At 32.3% G+C, this 17,530-nt stretch overlaps 1 protein-coding gene across 2 annotated transcripts in view; it reads left to right on the top strand.

Annotated features, from left to right (window-relative positions):
* LOC118194064 (cell adhesion molecule Dscam1-like) overlaps positions 1-17,530 on the top strand; it is a 572,732-nt gene that overhangs the window by 434,474 nt on the left and 120,728 nt on the right. For both annotated transcript variants that reach the window (XR_015044453.1, XM_085827755.1), the window contains exon 10: positions 6,569-6,688. Coding sequence is in view for 1 of the 2 variants with exons in the window: in XM_085827755.1 (XP_085683881.1) it covers positions 6,569-6,688 (120 nt within the window). In the remaining variant the exon portion in view is untranslated. The remainder of the gene's footprint in view (positions 1-6,568; positions 6,689-17,530) is intronic.

Here is a 17,530-nt window from a genome sequence, read left to right as displayed (position 1 = left end):
AATGAAATAATCTGTATTTGTAAAAGAAATGCAATGTATATTTTAATATTAAATTAATTTCAAGTAAAGTGATTTGTAGATTTATAAAACGTTATACAGCTAAAAAGTAATCCTGCGCTCCACTCAAAAGAAACATCACACGAGTACAATCCTACTCACTAAACATCCGTACTCTTATTCCGCTGACTTTGCGCGAACGCAACACTCGCTTTTTCCACAGGTAAGAGCATTTTTTTTTATTTTCAATGTAAATTTATGTTATAAATGCTTAATTTAATATGTGTTATTATTTTCATGAGAAAAGTATTTTATGAGAAAAGTAAGTACATTTCTTGTAGTTTTGGCGGTTAATGGGTTAAGATGGGTTAAAAGCTGACAACCATACCGAAGCACTCAAAATGAAGATTTGTACTCACGTTTGCACATGCAAAAATCCATCATCCCAGACTTGCTCCCAGATACTATCCGACAGATGTGATATAAGTTAATAACATTTAGGGCCTATGATTATGACAATTATGATGTTTAAACCCTCCTGTAAACGCTTCTTTATGCTCCTCAAATAACAACTTTGGACTAGCCATTTAGATTCTTTGCCTTAAGCCTGTTAAGTTGACAGTTGTAGAAGCACCTGAAGAAAGCTCCACAGGTATCATCTGTAAAAGTGTGTTAATGGACTCTATTTGATGGATGAAATAAAGCTCTTCGGTTTTGCAATTAATTAATTATAAACTTATGTTTGATAAATTTATCTGGAACATGACATTTAAATATAAAAATTGAGAATTTTTTCACTTGGGTTATACAAAAAGATTAAAAAATCTTTTAAAACGTATCAGTAATAATAACTCACAATAACAGTATAACTTGAAACAAGAATGCGAGAATCTGAAAAATTAAAACCTGGATCATTTCTTTCATTTTATTCATTAATTCAAACATCATACATCGAGAAGATTAAATTATAAAAACTCTATACTGAAGAACTTCGGGAAAAAATAAACAAATGAATGAAAATATATATCACGTAATGACAAAAATAAACAAGCTATGAAACGGAGAAAAGCAGCTTTGAAAACAAAATGGCAAAATAAGTCTTCGACTCGATCTAAAATTAAATTTTCAGCGCTTTTTGAAGAGGTAATTAATTTAAAATGTATACTTTGCTTTGATTTAAACTGAAGAGGATTTATCTTTTGCAATAAAACTATCAACAGATAGCAAAAAGGCCCAAAGCTCTGCAGTAACTTAGATTGCGTCACATGGTTTCTACGTGTACTTTCTCATACCGAGTGAAAACTTTTCTTTAAAGACGGTATCATATATTAATTAAATTTTCCTTTGATAAAATACTTCAAATAAATGAATAAGCTTCACATTCCTGGAAGTTCTCGATTCCAATTCAAACTTTTGTTTCTCCTTAGTACTGTATTTTCAGCTACTTCGAATATTTTTAGTAATTAACTTTTTCCAGCTTTGAAGGAAGCATGGGTATTTTAATAACAAATAAAATGTTAATCCGCTTTTCTTTCCAGGTATATTGCAAAGCATTTTCGCAACTTTGAACGCCTGGAAACAATTTCTGAAATAAATGAGATATTTCGTACAGGACAATTATTATTAAAATGTCCATAGTATAAAACAGAGTTTTCTCATGCAAGGTTTTAGAAATTATTAGTTTCCACGAGACGGCACTTAATTTCCGAAAAGAAATACTATTAGTGTAAAAAGAGCTTACTTTATTCGGAATTTCTGTAAACAAAATTAAATTCACCTTTTGTCAGCAAGGGAAAAGGAATTTTTGTTTTATAAATACTTTTAAATATCATTAAAACGAATAAATTATGTGAATAGTGATTAACGAAAAATATATTATCTGCCAAGATAATCGCAAGCCTTCGACCCTATTTTACTCAGGGCACAGGCTTGTTGGTCCACCCATAAGAATGTTTTCACCTTATTGCAATTTTGGACAAGCTTACTCTTCACTAACAGAATATTAAAACAATAACGCCTCTAAAAAACTTAACAAAAGAACATACTCACAATGCACAAGTAAAAATAAAAATTTATATATCAATCTCTATTACACCGTAGAATGCTTCCACATACCACAGTAACTAATACGTTCGCGCGAATCTACCAAAACAGAATAAAACACCAGAGACAAACTCCTTCCTTTCAAGAATTACGTCAGATCTCCGGAAGACCATCCAAGCGGGGTACAGGACTTTTCGCTGTCGCCATTTCACCGTGGCCGTTCCCCCGTCAAGACATATTTTCTTTACATGATTGAATTATATCTTACCGTATTATGCTCGTATTAAATTTGTTTAGTTTAGTAATTCTGTTTACTTTTTGTATACGTAATAAAGTTTGCTTGTAATATATATAGTTGTTATATAATAGAAGTTATAATATGGATTTTAAAATTATACGGGAGCAATATTTACATTATTCGTCAAAATGTCTTGAAATTTTAATCGGCTAGTTTAGAGAAAGCACTCATACAAGCAGGAAATTCACAGTTTAATGAAATCTGAATAGGAAACGTAATTACTTTGAAATCTTGTCAGCACATTACTCTCTTAAAATTAATATGTTATGTGTAACGAAGTACTTGTATAAAATTTTGCACAAAAACATCTTGTACATTATTTTATAATGTTTATTTAATAAAATTATTAAACAAAACAGAATTATTAAACTAAATCAATATAATACGGAAAGATATAATACAGTCGTGTAAAGAAAAAATATGTCTTGACGGCGAAACGGCCACGTCGAAACAGCGACGGCGAATATTCCATTTCCCTCCAAGCGGAAGCAGCTCCGCGGTCCTCCGGGCTTTATACAAAGCTGGGAAAGTAAAAGAACTATAACCAAAGAGGTGACAAGAGGTAAACCAAAGAGGTGACAAGAGGTGAACCAAAGAGGTGACAAGAGGTGAACCAAAGAGGTGACAAGGAGCAATGATGACATCTTTGCTCCTTGTCACCTCTTTGGTTGCAAAATATGTATGCGTAAGGGTGTTCTCCCCATGTAATGTTGCATGATATTACGTTATTGTACGAATATCTTTGAGGAAAAATCCAGAGTTTTGTTGCATTTCTTGTAATAAGAATACATTTTGTTAACTGTGTTAAATTGTAAATTTTCACGGTACCTTTAAAGTTTAATATAAATTTGTCGTAATAAAAAATGGAGTAATACAGTAGTTGAGTATTGGCATTAGCTAAGTCTAAATTACTAAAATTAATCACGTGGTCGGCATGGATAATTAGGGAAGAAACCCCTATAGGTGATAGTATAGTTTTGATAATACTAGAAGCGTTGTGTACACGCACCCGGGATCTGCCTCTGGAAATGGCTTTGTTAGAAATCAGGTTCCCTGCTATTTTTCTTGAAATTCTTATTCCATAGTAAAACATAATTTCAAAACAGCATAGCATGCAATTAAAATAACACAAAACTCGCATAATCATTCAAACTGCATTTTTATTTATTTTACCTATTCTAATTCATGACAAAGCATATCTCTTAATACTTTCCCGATATTCATTACATTAATATTTGTACTTCAAAAAATCTACAAACATTATCTCGAATTAACACAAATTAAAGGAAAAATAAGATTCTCTAAAATGCTAAGAGAAACAGGGCTCCTGGAGTCCTTCGAGTAATCAAACACTGAAAGAATGAAAACAAAATTCATTAAGAGAGAAAAAGAAAAAAAACTTAGCTGTAGGGTATAAAAAGGGTCCGGAGTTCATTTTTGCTGAGGTCACTAATGGTCACTCCTAAGCATTGTCCGATTTTCCTGCGAAGAACTGCAAGGGGCCTGTCAGCTTCCGGGGTTTTCTTCTTCTAGTGTTCACCGGTGAGTCGTCATGGGAAAGACTCCTCCCGTTGACACATCTTCTTCGTCGGTCATCTACACACTTCTCTCGTGAAATCGTCCGTTAGCGGGGCAGCGGATGAGGCAAAAATTCAATAATCCTTTACAGCAGACAAATCACGTTGACAATGCATGCCTTTAGATTTGCATGATGTAGAAAGCACGAACATGGCAAACACCCTACGAAAAACGTCAGGGGCGTGACAAAAGGAACACCACAGGCAAGCAAGTAAGAATAGTCCTCTATGTGTCTGCAGCAGCCAAGGAGTGCAAGAAGACCAGATAATCGCGTTCAAGAGTGTCAGCAGCAACGAGAAAGAAATCAAAAATGCAAGAGCGAACACTCCAAATTTTCTCTTTTAAATCTCTGTTTCCCAAATTTCGCAAAACTCGCCCCTCAAAGCTTCCAAAGTTCAATTTTTCGTTTTCTAAAACTGGTCAAGTCTCTACTGTGCAAGTCCGCTACCTACGAGAATTCGTCAATTTTCACGGAACCAGTTCCTCAAAATCCTGACCTCTTCCCGACCTTTCCATTAACATCCCCGTTTACAAGTATACTTTATCACGTACACCTCCCTTTGCCTAAACTCCGAACAAAGACCTAGCTTCCAGAATCCCGTGGAACATTCCCTGAGTGAAAGAAGACAGAACAAAAAATAAAATGGCGCAAAGGAAACGAATATCAGGCGGCCCTGTTTCTTTACATTAAATCATTAAATCAAACCAACATTTCACAATTAATTCTGTTCAGTTCGCTAGATTCTTCCCTTTAAGTTAGAAAATGTTTACATAAATTTTACTTGAGGCGTTGGCTTACAAACTGCATCCCAATATATTAAGAATTAGGCGAAAATAAAAAATTAATCTCCTTATAATAAAAAAATACACGAATAAATGTTTCTTTCTTGAGAAAAAAAATTAAACTTAATATCTAATTAATTCAGCGTAATACAGAACTTATTTAATTCGTAAAATCTCGAATTTTACTACACCACAACTTTTTATCGGATTTGTGCATTCAATCTATTACAAACCCGTACGCACGTACAAATTACACAACGCACGTACACAACAATATGTACAAATTAGAGAAACGTTCTCTAATTCCTTGGTACAGAGAATAAGTTCTTAAGTATATAACCTTAATTTATTTCCTTAATCGAAACACACCGCTGCGAAAACTGTAACAAGTATATGCTCTCTAACACTTCGTCAATAAAATTAAATATTGTTCATTCTTTGCGTTCTTTTGCGAGGATACCCGGAATTTCTTGATAAATTAACGGTCTTATTTAACTACTTCTATAAGCGTGACACTAATCTGAGGTATCTTGTCTGAATTAAGCTCAAAATCTACCACAAAAATCCAGCGAACTGAGTTGTAAAAGCGTCAGCAAAACATAAGAAATGCAATTCCATAGTGTCAACTTCTCGCATTCGCTGAATAACGAAAGATATTCACTACCTTCTCTATCCTGTTTATGAGACCTTAAATTGTATATTTATCAGCTTTCGATTTTTTAGTATGCAGCTTTGTGTTTGGCTGAATGTCCTAATGGTTCAAATTTATTTTTAATTGTAAACATGCTTGTGACATTGTCATTTGCTGTAAGATATTGAATTTCAAGCTTTCTTTTCGATTAAAGTAATTTAAGGCATAACATATTCTATTTTATGTAAAAATGACCTAGTGGGCCATTATTAAGTTTTTAAAATTTATTTTATGTAAAAATGCTTTAATAGACCATTATTAAATTTCTTTGCCATGTATGTTTGTTTATAATGTATGTTTTTGCTATCCCTGAAATATATTCTAATAAAACATTCTTACTGACAGAAAAGCCATGTTTATAAATTAGAAAACGTGTGCGCTGATACCCTTTTATTACTCCTTCTTCTACATACTGCAGTTTTAAATAATGAAAATAGCCTTATTACATACTATGTGTCTAAGCATTAATATAACTTCACAATAGTATAGCTAAGGTTTTTTTTTTTTTTTTTTTTTTTTTTTTTTTGTAAGCATTTGTTGCAAACTATTTTCACTTTCTTTCTTATGTGTTTCTGTGTACGAAGTTCATGAGAATAAGAATGTGTTTTTCCTTCTTAACTAAAATGCTGTGGGAATGAGAAAAGTTTTCTCTAAATTCTCCCATTTGAAGTCTTAAACCGCAAATGCAAATTAATGTCAACATAAACTGAATAATTTCTGCATGCAAGCATAACCTTATATCAACAGTCCAAACAGTAAATGTATTCAGAAAATTAAAAATCATTATAACGGGAATGAAACGAGTGGAAAGACTTTCCAAATTGTAAATAACCTGCTTCCTCCAAATGAAAAGACATTTCAGCTTCTATTAGCCTCAACGACAGTCATTAACTTTTCTTTTTCTAACAAAATAGTATGCAGGTAGCATGTCTTCTTTTTGTTCAGCTAATTACTAGGAAGTCCACTTCCGTTTTGTTATAGAAACTCTGAAAGTTTACAGAGTTTTAAACTGTTTTTATTACGTTCTAATTTTCGTACCGTTTTATGTGTTTTAAGCAGCGAAATTTACTGTTATGTTTTTTATTTATTGACAAAGTTAAAGAAGCTTCACTATTTATTTCAATCTTAGAGCGCTTCCTTCAAGACTTAGAAGTTAATTTTTTTTTTTTTTTTTACAGTTCCTCCAAAATGGCGTACAGAACCCGTTGACAAAGCTGTAGTTGTGGGCCAGCTAGTTATGTTCGACTGCCAAGCTAATGGTTATCCAGATCCAGTTATTCGATGGAAGAAATCCCCAGGTAAGTCATGAAAGCTTTAAAGGGATCTGTGCAAAAAAAAAATAAATAAAATGTTACCTATTAATTTACCTTATCACTACGTCATTTCATATATCGGAGCCCCAAAAACGAGCGACAGAATTGTAATACATTAAAGCAGTTTTAAATGTGAATATTAAAAAGTACTATTTAGAACATAACCATTAGGTTTTAGAATTGTTTCTAGCAAGAAGTATTGCATACAGAGTTCTAATCGAATTACGAGAATTGTTTGGTTTTGTTCTAACTGAAATTAAGGTATCGTATTGATAAGAAACGGAAGAAAATAATTTTAATTATATATATGAGATGGTAAATTTTCCCTTTTTTTTATTATTTTACATTACTATAAAATAAGGTCTTATTTTTATTTTAGATAAACATGTAGATTCTTTTCAAGCAATAAAAAATAATTTCTTTATTTGTATTTATACACTCTCATATCAAAATGTTAAGCAACAAACAGGAAAACGGATATATTTGGCGGAAGAACCAATATATAACCATAAAATTTGCATATATAACAAATTTGAAGCTCACTTGTAGAAAAAAGTTCGCATGCCAACATTTTTTAAACGAAGTCTAAAAAAATTTTGTTATATGCATAGTTTTTATGTCTACATTACAGGCTACAAAAGGAAACTCAAAATAGCCAAATTTTCAAAGATAAATGTAGACAGCATCATATGGATGACAATAGATGATGGGATGCAACAGGGTATCTAGAAAAGGGCTAAGGACAACTGGAAAACCTAATAGTTCTAATAATTTAATTGACATCTGCATCTCCTAAAATTCTCATTTTTTGCTCATTTTTAAACATTTTGAGAGATCCCATAAATTTTTCCAGGCTCTAATAAGCTTGTCATATATTATAGGACATGTTTTCTTTTTCGAATCTTGAATAAAAACCTTTTCGGTCCCAACCCCCAGGGCGGCTTCTTTCGCTAGAGCATTCGCTCTCTCATTCCCATAATGACCAGCGTCATCCAATGTACATTCAAAATATGCTTCTTTCGTAGTTCTAAATATATATGCTTAATTTCATTAACAATATTATTCTTTTGAAAGGGTGGAGAGTGCCATAAGAGCAGATAAGGCATCTGAGTATAAATTAATGTAATACCCCACGGATAATTTCTTGATCCAGGATAAAGCCATTTTAATTACCAACAATTCTGCTTGATAAACTGAATTTCTTGGTTTTAAAGTAAACGTTTTGTAATCAGTTTCAATACCGAGGAAACATTGCTCTGTAAGATGTTTCTCCCACCTTCCTAGCGTGCCTTCGTGGCTAGCAGGCCGGTATTCCAGAGGCCCGTGGCTCGGATTCCCGCCAAAGGCGTTTGCTCATTTTTCATCTTGCCTGCTTCCCAAAAATACCAAATGTCTCTACAGCTCTTAAAATTATATGGTTTTATTTACCACTGTGATTCAGCTATTTAGTGATCAGTTACTTTGCATTTCTGTACGTTACTGTCTTTTGTTTTAGATACCTCGATCTATGAAACTTTCAATGGATTCGGAATAAATATTTTTAATCTAACTTTGTTGTTTAAATTTTGGAATAAGTGTAACAAATATAGTAATCAGGTAATGAGTGTGTTCCGTTTTAAGCCTAAGGTCTTTTTTTTTTTTTTTTTGGTTAAACAGAAATTTTCCTTGCTGAGTTTAGCAAAAAATGTGCTGCATTTTTTCGTTTCACTAAATACAAATATTTTCATTTTATTTTAAGAAAACTGAAAACAAATAAAACATTTGTATTTACTATCCTCTCAAACTTTATTTAGACTTATGTGCTGCATTATAATTTATCATCAATGGTACTTAGCTGAATGTGAGTTTAAAGTTATATCTAGACATATCCATAAGCTAAAGCTCAACTTGAACTTAATTTAACCTACAGAAGCTCATTAAAATAATGCCCACGCAAAGCATCTAAAGAAAAGCTCTTGCATTCAGAGCCTACAGGGTTTTTAAATTTGCATACGCTGAGAAATCAAGTTTGAAAAAATTAATGCTATCGAATCTATGGCTAGAAAAATTAAAATCAGTTTTGGCTTTAGCGAAACGTATTATGTTCGCTTTATGAATTTTTTAAATTAACAACAATGAAAGGGATTAATTTCATAAAAGCTATTCTGAGCTTAACTGCTTTTTTCGAGAATAAATTAACTAAAAATAATTACTGTTTCTAAAAAGAAATAAATCTATTTATGGACATTCTATAATATATTAGTCTCTTATAATAGAAATACTTAGTAAAACGTTTTGGTCTTATTAAATAAAGTGAAAGAAAACATTAAGTATGCATTAAAGTTTCCTGTGTCACTTGAGCAGACTTAAACTGGAATTAATATAGACTAGAAGAAAAACACGCTAATGTGACAATCAAAATCGTAAAACAACCTTGTATTTAGCGTAGGTATAATGAAACACTCAATCGATTTCGAGGGCAGCTAAAGGTCCCTCCTCATCAGGAGAAAGAAATACATAGAAAGAAGAAAATAAAGGAGAAGGAGTCACAGAAACACGGGGTCCTTATCAGCACTGCACGTGGTTATAACTAGATTTTTAATCAGAGTTGCACTGTCCGCCTACTTTTACAGAGCCAGGCTATCTGATCAAACATGAAATAAAATTCACCCTTCGATTCTAAAAGATTGCGTTTCTGTCTTGAATTCTTGGGGAATTTATAGTATATCGTGTCAGTGTGGTTTAAGATATATCGGCCAAACGAAAAGAGGGTTGAAGTTTCGTATCAAGAAACATGAATCTTATGTCAGAAAAGGCAAAATTAACAAGTCTTCAATAGCGTATCATAGTTGGACTTTTAACCATAATTTTGATTTTGGATCTGCAAAAATTATCCAAAAGGCTTCTTCCATAGGTGAATTGGATTTTCTTGAGGCTTTTCACATTCACAAAGATTTAGCAGGTTTAGTTAATGATTTGAAGTCCAATCCAGTCCTTCCTAATGCCTTTAAAATTCTACTGTCTTAATTCAATTATTTTTGCCGATAGATGGCGTTACCTCCTCGCGTTTGGTACTACCAGAGAGTATAAAAATCCGTTCAGTGGTTGCTTTCCATTATTTGAAGTTCAGATTTTGAGCGTAAGGTGCATTTGCCCCTCGCTCCCTATTTTAACTTCGCTAATTTTTCATGCTCGATCAGATAGCCTGGCTCAGTAAAAGAAGGCGGCCAGTGCAACTCTGATTAAAAATCTAGTTATAACCACGTGCAGTGCTGATAAGGACCACGTGTTTCTGTGACTCCTTCTCCTTTATTTTCTTCTTTCTGTGTATTTCTTTCTCCTGATGAGGAGGAACCTTTAGCTGCCCTCGAAATCGATTGAGTGTTTCATTACGCTAAATACAAGGTTGTTTTACGATTTTGATTGGAATTAATATCTTTATGGATTTTTATGGAGGGGTATAAAAAATTATTCAAACTATAAAATTTTGCTGAAATAGACTAATATTTCAGAGAAAAGGATTCTTTCTTTAAATTATTAAATTATTATGATAACACTGGAACTACTACACTTTCAAACTGCTGATTAAGCTCATGTATCACGAATTCTAAAACTGCTATAACACGTGAATATAATTTGGGAAAACAACTATTTTATGTAGTTTTTCCGCTTTTTCACACGATGTGAAATTCCATCTATCACGAATAATGTAAAACAGGTACTCGATGATGATTTCAAAGATGGCGCTTCGATGCTGAGATCCAACTGGCTGAATGAAGAGCCAAATTTAAATTTTTGCAGTCTTTCTCTTCAACTTTCTGCGGCTTACTTTCAGAGGTCAGTCGAGTAATAGCGTTCTTCAAAACATAATACTGTCCTGAATCTAGGAATGGACAGGTGAATTTTAATAAAAAGATAAAACATGCAAGAGTTGTATTCTAAATTATATTTTTATTCCGGAATTCCTAGAGAAAACTTGATGGTATTCACGTGAGAAAAACTGAAACCCCGAACACAGCCAATTCTTTTTCTGCTCTTCGAATCCGCATCTCACTATCGCTTATTCAACTATTCTATCCACTCAGACAATTGGTTGAAAAGGGAAAAGTGTGATAATTCTCCAATTGCAATAATTTCATATCGCACCTAAAATTTATTTGGACATTCCTTCTGAATGAAAAGTTATCAGGACTAGTATTTCTCCTCATCTGCTTTGCAAACATGTAAACATGTATACCATTTATCGCTGCAAACCTGGAAGATTCACCACACGAAAATAAAAAATACAGCACAGCACGTTTGTACTGATTATCTATATTCATCTTTTATGGGTACTAAAATTCTTTCGATATTTACGAAAGTTGGTGATGAACTGAATAATATGTTATTAAAACGATGACAAGTTTCAACAAGTTCAAAACTGTATTGTTTTAGTAACTGCGTCACAGTGAATTCCACGCATACTCTTAATGCGCACGAACTTATGAACTGAAGCGTTAGCAAGTACAATTTGCGTAAACAATTTAAAGCGTTTATTCTGGCCGGAAGTGGAAAATAAGTGAGGACAGTAAATATTTTAAAACAAAATAAACGTTAGTCAAACTTAAGATCCTTACAAAGTTACAGAAGGAGAACCGCATGTGACTCTTTGTATTAGCACATATTTTACAGTGTCAATAGTTGTAATTAGCCTGCCTTAATTCCAGTGAATAACACCGAGGCGAATGGTCTGGCTGCATATATGTTTCTGTGCTGCCTTTTCCCTTAATTCTTATTCTCTTTGCCATGTTTAGCTAAACAAGACAAAAACTTGCATATGTACTTAAATTGCCTTTTTATAACCGCCAACAAAAAATGCAAAGATGTAATACATGGTGCAGCGCATGCTTCATACAGTCAAACGAAATGATTTATACTCTACTATAGAACTATCTTTTGAAAAGAATCTTCCAACTACGATATTCTGAAATTAAAGCTAAGCAGTTTTCTTCCTGACCCCTAGCAACATCTTGGGGAGCATTTATCAAATATGCCACGGCTAATGGCAAAAATTAGGTCAATAAAGGCTGTCAAGAAGAATTAGCTAGAAATATCACACATGGAAAGAATAATAACGTCGAAGATTTTGAATGCCTGTTGGGAAATATAGCATATTGCCAAAAACGTTTCAGCTTATTGGCGAGAAATAACTTCATTTACAGACAAAGAAGCTGCGACAAGAATGAGATAAATCAAGAAATAATAGCAATGTAGGCGCAGAAGTCTGAATATTAGGGAAAGCGATCTCATCTTGTCACAACAATTTCTTGAAATCATCCCCCTGGGATTATTAATAAACCGTCTAGAAGTACTGATCCCAGATATTACTACAAAACCAAAAGATAGAACATAAAATAAGACTACCATTAATGAGGCTCTTGCGAATTATCTTCTAGTTTATAAATGTCCTTACATCTCATTCTTGTTACTAAGATCATGATAGCACGTGACACACTAACCATGTGGCAAAATTAAAAATTAATTGTTTTTAGCTCTGCCGCGTGGACGTATGGAACTGACAGAGCTCAAATTAAGTAATTTATTATACACGATTATGTCTTTATGAAACATGCTTACGTCTATTTTAAGTCCAGCTTTCTTCCACTGATATAAATAACTTTCCTTAACTCAGTAATCCTGTGAATAATATTTCAATGCAGGATATTATATATCGGAGACGATTTACGAAAACTCCAAAATTATTGGTAGAGTTGATATAATGTCTTCATTAAATCAGCTTTGGCAACAGTTCCGTATATAATTCCTCCATCTGCACCGTTGGCAATACTGGTAATTTTTTCAAAAGTTTTAGTAGCACATGATTCTATTAGCTCATTTGTGAGGCATCTATCCGTCTGTTTAATGTTATGTTACTGTTTGGAAAATTATTTCACTTTCTCATTATTCAAAAAGCGACTGATGCAGATATTCGATGTTTCAAATATCTTGATAAATTATTTGTATGTTTTCTTCCATGATGCATTTCAATAACTTCTCATCATCGGCTATTTGCTAAAATTATTCACAGGAAAAAATTGTTTATATTAATACATTTCAACGAGGCAGTTATTTTGGGAAACAATTTTTAATTTTCGCATGTGCATTTTATGTTTGTTTAGAAGTCTGTTCTAAAGCTTATATCGATTATCTTGCTTTCTTTGGTCCAATATTTGCGAACGACTCTCTTCTAACAAAAATAAACATTTCGTGATAAATTATAATGCATTTTTCCTGATTAAAAAGCGAGTTTTATGTCGAAAATTTTATTACAATTCATAAGCATGAAATATTTCAGTTTGTTGAGGGCAAGATATTTTGTTTTATTTGTTTTATTACTGTATTATATAATATATATATACTTTTTAATATAATAAGTTTATATATATATATACACTTGTTTATTGAATAATAAGTTTATACATGTATGTATGCGTGTATATATACATGTAATAAAAACAAAATTAGAAGTATTGAGGTACGAACATTGAGACGTAGAACGTAGCCATATTGTTTGGCGTAGAACGTAGATCCATACTGAATAGGAAGAATTCTGATTGCGTAGTATGCTGAAATATTGAATCCGTAATGATTAGGAAGCTTGTCAGCCAAATAATATTAAATATTCATTTTTATTTAGATTGACACTTGTAGCCATAATTTACTTGGCACATCATACCTATTTTCAGAACATTTATATTTTTGATACTATTGCAATAGAAATAGAGCACAGCACAACTAAGTAGCTTACAAGTGGCAACAAAGCTAGAAGCTAAGAGAGCATTTATCCATTATAGCAGTCTGTTAAGAGAAAGGTTTTGGTTTAGGTTAGAAAGATTTCAGTTTTCAGACTTACGGTTCCGAATAAACTACGTTATCAGCATTACGCAATCTGTGTGGCTATGTTATCAGAATAGCGCAATCAACCTAGAAATGGCGCAGTCCAGAAATGTTATTAATTTTTTTACAATAAAGAAGAAAAAAAAACAAATTAAAAAGAGGAATTGAGAAGCTAGAAGATTAAGAAGATTTACATATTTTTACACGCACACACACACACACATACACACACACATATATATATATATATATATATATATATATATAAATTAGTAAAGCAAGAACCTGGTGTTTGGCTTAAATTTAGTCAAGAACGCTATCATTGGCTTAGATTTAGTCAAGAACGCTATCATTATCGAGGGCAAACAGGTACAGGTGCCTCTTCAGGAGCAAAGAAATCTGATCTTGCAGATTTGTCCTTTGCTAATTTTGTGATTTAGTATGGCGTGTTTCTCATCTGTTTCGATATATAATTATATATATATATATATTACTGGGTTACTCTTCATTAATATGTTGAAAAAACAGGATATAGTTATAAAATTCAGCTTTACTTTACATGAGTAATAAAACTAACGAAATTGTTGCTGACCTGTTTGTAGAATGCTTATTTCAGAATTTCTTGCAGTAAAATTTAATTAATCTTCTGATAGGACAAACATTGCTCAATTAATTCTTCACGACAAAAGTGTTCTATATTAAGTATAGAACACTAAAACATAAGCCATTTACACTAGGTGCTACTAAACATCATCACTGTGTAATTGAAAATTCATGTTTATGCCAATATGTATTTGGGTAAATGTGCAAAAATGCTCCACATCAGTAACATTTCTCAACTAATACAATGTAAAACACATTCAATAACAGTTCGTGTAATCAAGTAACAATTTGTGCGTTGTGATAACAATATAAACCCAGTAAAATTAGAGTATATTGGCCCAGTGTCACAAATTAAATAAAATTAAAAACAATACGAATAAGTTAGAAAAGCAAAGTTTTAGTTTGTTTAAAGTTGGTTGTAAGTTTAAACTGTAACTAAAGCAAAAAATTAATAACTCCAATTACTGATCAAAACTGAATTAAGTAAGCAAATAACTTAAAGCTTGAAAATAATAACAATTAATACATAACAAAAGAGTTAAGTCTTTAAGTGGAAATCGCATCACGCCTTTCATATCTATGGACGGGAAAAATGGTTCTTTTCTCTCCCGTTAGTTAATCCTTCCTTTACGCCTTCTTTCTTTTCCCTTATTTCGGAAATCTAGTACTTTTTTTCCGAATCAACTATATTTGACTCTTTTTATATTACTTCGTTTCAGGCAATCACAATAACATATACGGTTGAGCGTCATTGCCGCCCAGCTGCAACAGAAATCAATTCTTTTTCTCAGCTTAAAATATCTCGTCAACATAAATTTGGCTCTAAATTAATTTTCTGTTAAAGCGTAATAGACTACCGTTGTAGGAGGAGTAATGCTTTCTTCACTTATTGGCTTCATTTGCAGGGCAAACAGTTAATTCATTGCAAAGATTTTGCTACTTTTTAAGCAATTATATCCGAACATAAATTAAGTAATCAAATGCATTCTAGGCTTTGGCTTGATGCCATCGATGTTTTTTATTTGTCAAAAGTTTATTCTGTGTAACTGTCATGCGTGATCAACTTTCAATAAACAAAATTTCTTTGACGATAAATTAACTCTGTTTCTTAAATTACCAAATAAGGGACGCCTATCTTTCGCACTTAATATTAGGATAAATGAATTTAAAAAATGATGAATTTACAGTAAACGCCTTTTTTCTTTTCATTCTCTTGTATTACTACACAAGCAGATGGTATTTTATTCTGATAAATTCCTTCCTTCGCACCTCGGAAAGATTTATCGTGGAGAAATATTTGTAATTTCTCATTAAGAGGCTTTATTCATTAAAAGCTTATTTTTATTATTATTTAATATTGGTAACTAATGGTATTAGAAAACATCTCAAGGAAAACTGGCATTACCAAAATCTGTTGTTTTCAGTGCAATCTTTGTGTTTCTTACCCTTTGTTGTTTAAGCAATAGACATTTATGTTAAGCATGTGAGAAGGTACAAAAGCATGATAGTAAATACTGTCCCAACTTGTGTCTTTCCTTTTTCTAAGGATTCAAGTGGAGCTCAAAGAAAGAGCCTGCGTCTTTAATGTGAGTGATTTTAGTGCAACATTTTCTATCCAATGACGACTATTTTTAAGTCGTTTTCAAATGCATTCACATAATAAGTTTTTTGTTTATAATATACATTCAAGAATGTAACATTATGAAATTTTTTCTATGTAATTCAAGATTCTCTGGTGGCTATTTCTGGGCACAGGAACTAGTTTTCAGGACTTTATGGTAATTACATTGAGCATAGCATTCCAAAGCTTCAATAAATATAAAAATTTTCCTCTCTAATGTATTAAGTAACGAAGGATAAGTTTACACAATTCAGAATACAATCAAAATTGTATCAATAATCAAACTGTAGAAAACGTATGTATTCTTAAATGCAGTCTAAATATGAAAATTTTTGTGTGGTTTTTAAAAGACCGTATGAGCAGGATTCTTAGCCTTAAATCCTCATATATATCTCTACCATCCAAACGATTTTTCTTTTACGTAGATGAAGATTTAAGCAGTGACTGTACCTTCTCTAGAACACTTCATTTACAAATGTTATACAATGAAACTGAAACACATGCATCTAGAATATAATACATTGTTGATGCATTGTAGGCCATCGTTTGGAGAGCAGTAATGCATTGAATTCTTGAAAATATCCGAAACTAGACTTGTCATTAAAGTTATATCCAACCATCCCTGTTTTAAAGCAGTGCTTATGATAAGAGGAGAAATGATAGGTTTTTTTTTAAACGTGCCCTCTAAAATATTCCAAATAGGCTCAATTATGCAGAGATATGGGAATTTTCAATGTATGAGAAATGTTCAGTCTTGTTTTCATGCTCCTCAAACATTCAAAGATATTCAAGACAAGCTCGATGGTGTTGAAATCCGGAGATTATGCATTATGTGAAAGATATTCACGTTCACTTACATGCTCTGTCAGCAGTTTTGCAGTCTGGACTAGTGCACTGTCAGCCTGACACACAGAAGGTAGTAAATACCGATATTTTGTTCAACTACAGTCTTATTAAAATGATCGACAACTTAGTTAAAGAAACAGGCATCAACAAAGAATCATTTATTGATAAACAGTTATTAGAGAAATGATGAATATTGCTTGAAAATTTGTAAGACACATGCGATATTGAAATTACTATTGCACCACCTCAACTGTGAGTCACTTTTATGTTTCTCAAATAGATCTCAACAAATTTGAATTTGTAAAGCTTCTTACGGAGGCTCCACTTTCTTTAATTCTTTTCAGTGTAATATATATATCACTGATGACAACTGTACAGAATCATATAAGCAAAGTTCGTGTATATCAAATTTTTAAAAAATTGTGGGGATTCCATAATGAATATTAGGCAAATTGTTTCAATGAGTGACGTCCTTATACTATTACAAATAATATATCGCTTGAAATTTCAGTTGTAGTTTGTGTTAACTTAAAAAATTATTTTTCTATAGCAGGATGGAGATGAGCTTCTCCCAAGCACTGAATTTTTATGATCTGTATTATGAAATCGTTGAAAATTTTAAAGAAACATTCCCAAATGTTCGTAAACATAACAACACAACAATTTTCCGCTTGATATTTTGATTTCGAAAAGAAAAAAAAAAAATTGTAGCCCCCCTTCTTTTCTCTGTTGGGATAAAATTGGCGAAGTCAGGAATGAAATGTAGCAATCACCAACAAAGAGTGTAAGGAAGATAGCATTGCAAACAAATTGCGAAGTACTGATCAGTCATAAAAGTCCGTCCTGCTTGGGAACCTTCATCTCTGCCTCGTACTAAACAAACGAGCTTAAACTATAACTGA

The sequence above is a fragment of the Stegodyphus dumicola genome, chromosome 12 (genome assembly GCF_044657685.1).
Source record: "Stegodyphus dumicola isolate Sdum_Otavi_A_Nest chromosome 12, ASM4465768v1".
NCBI classification, from domain to species: Eukaryota; Metazoa; Arthropoda; class Arachnida; order Araneae; family Eresidae; genus Stegodyphus; species Stegodyphus dumicola.
The sequence above is the reverse complement of the archived record's forward strand: the minus strand, read 5'-3'. Positions and strand labels throughout refer to the sequence as shown.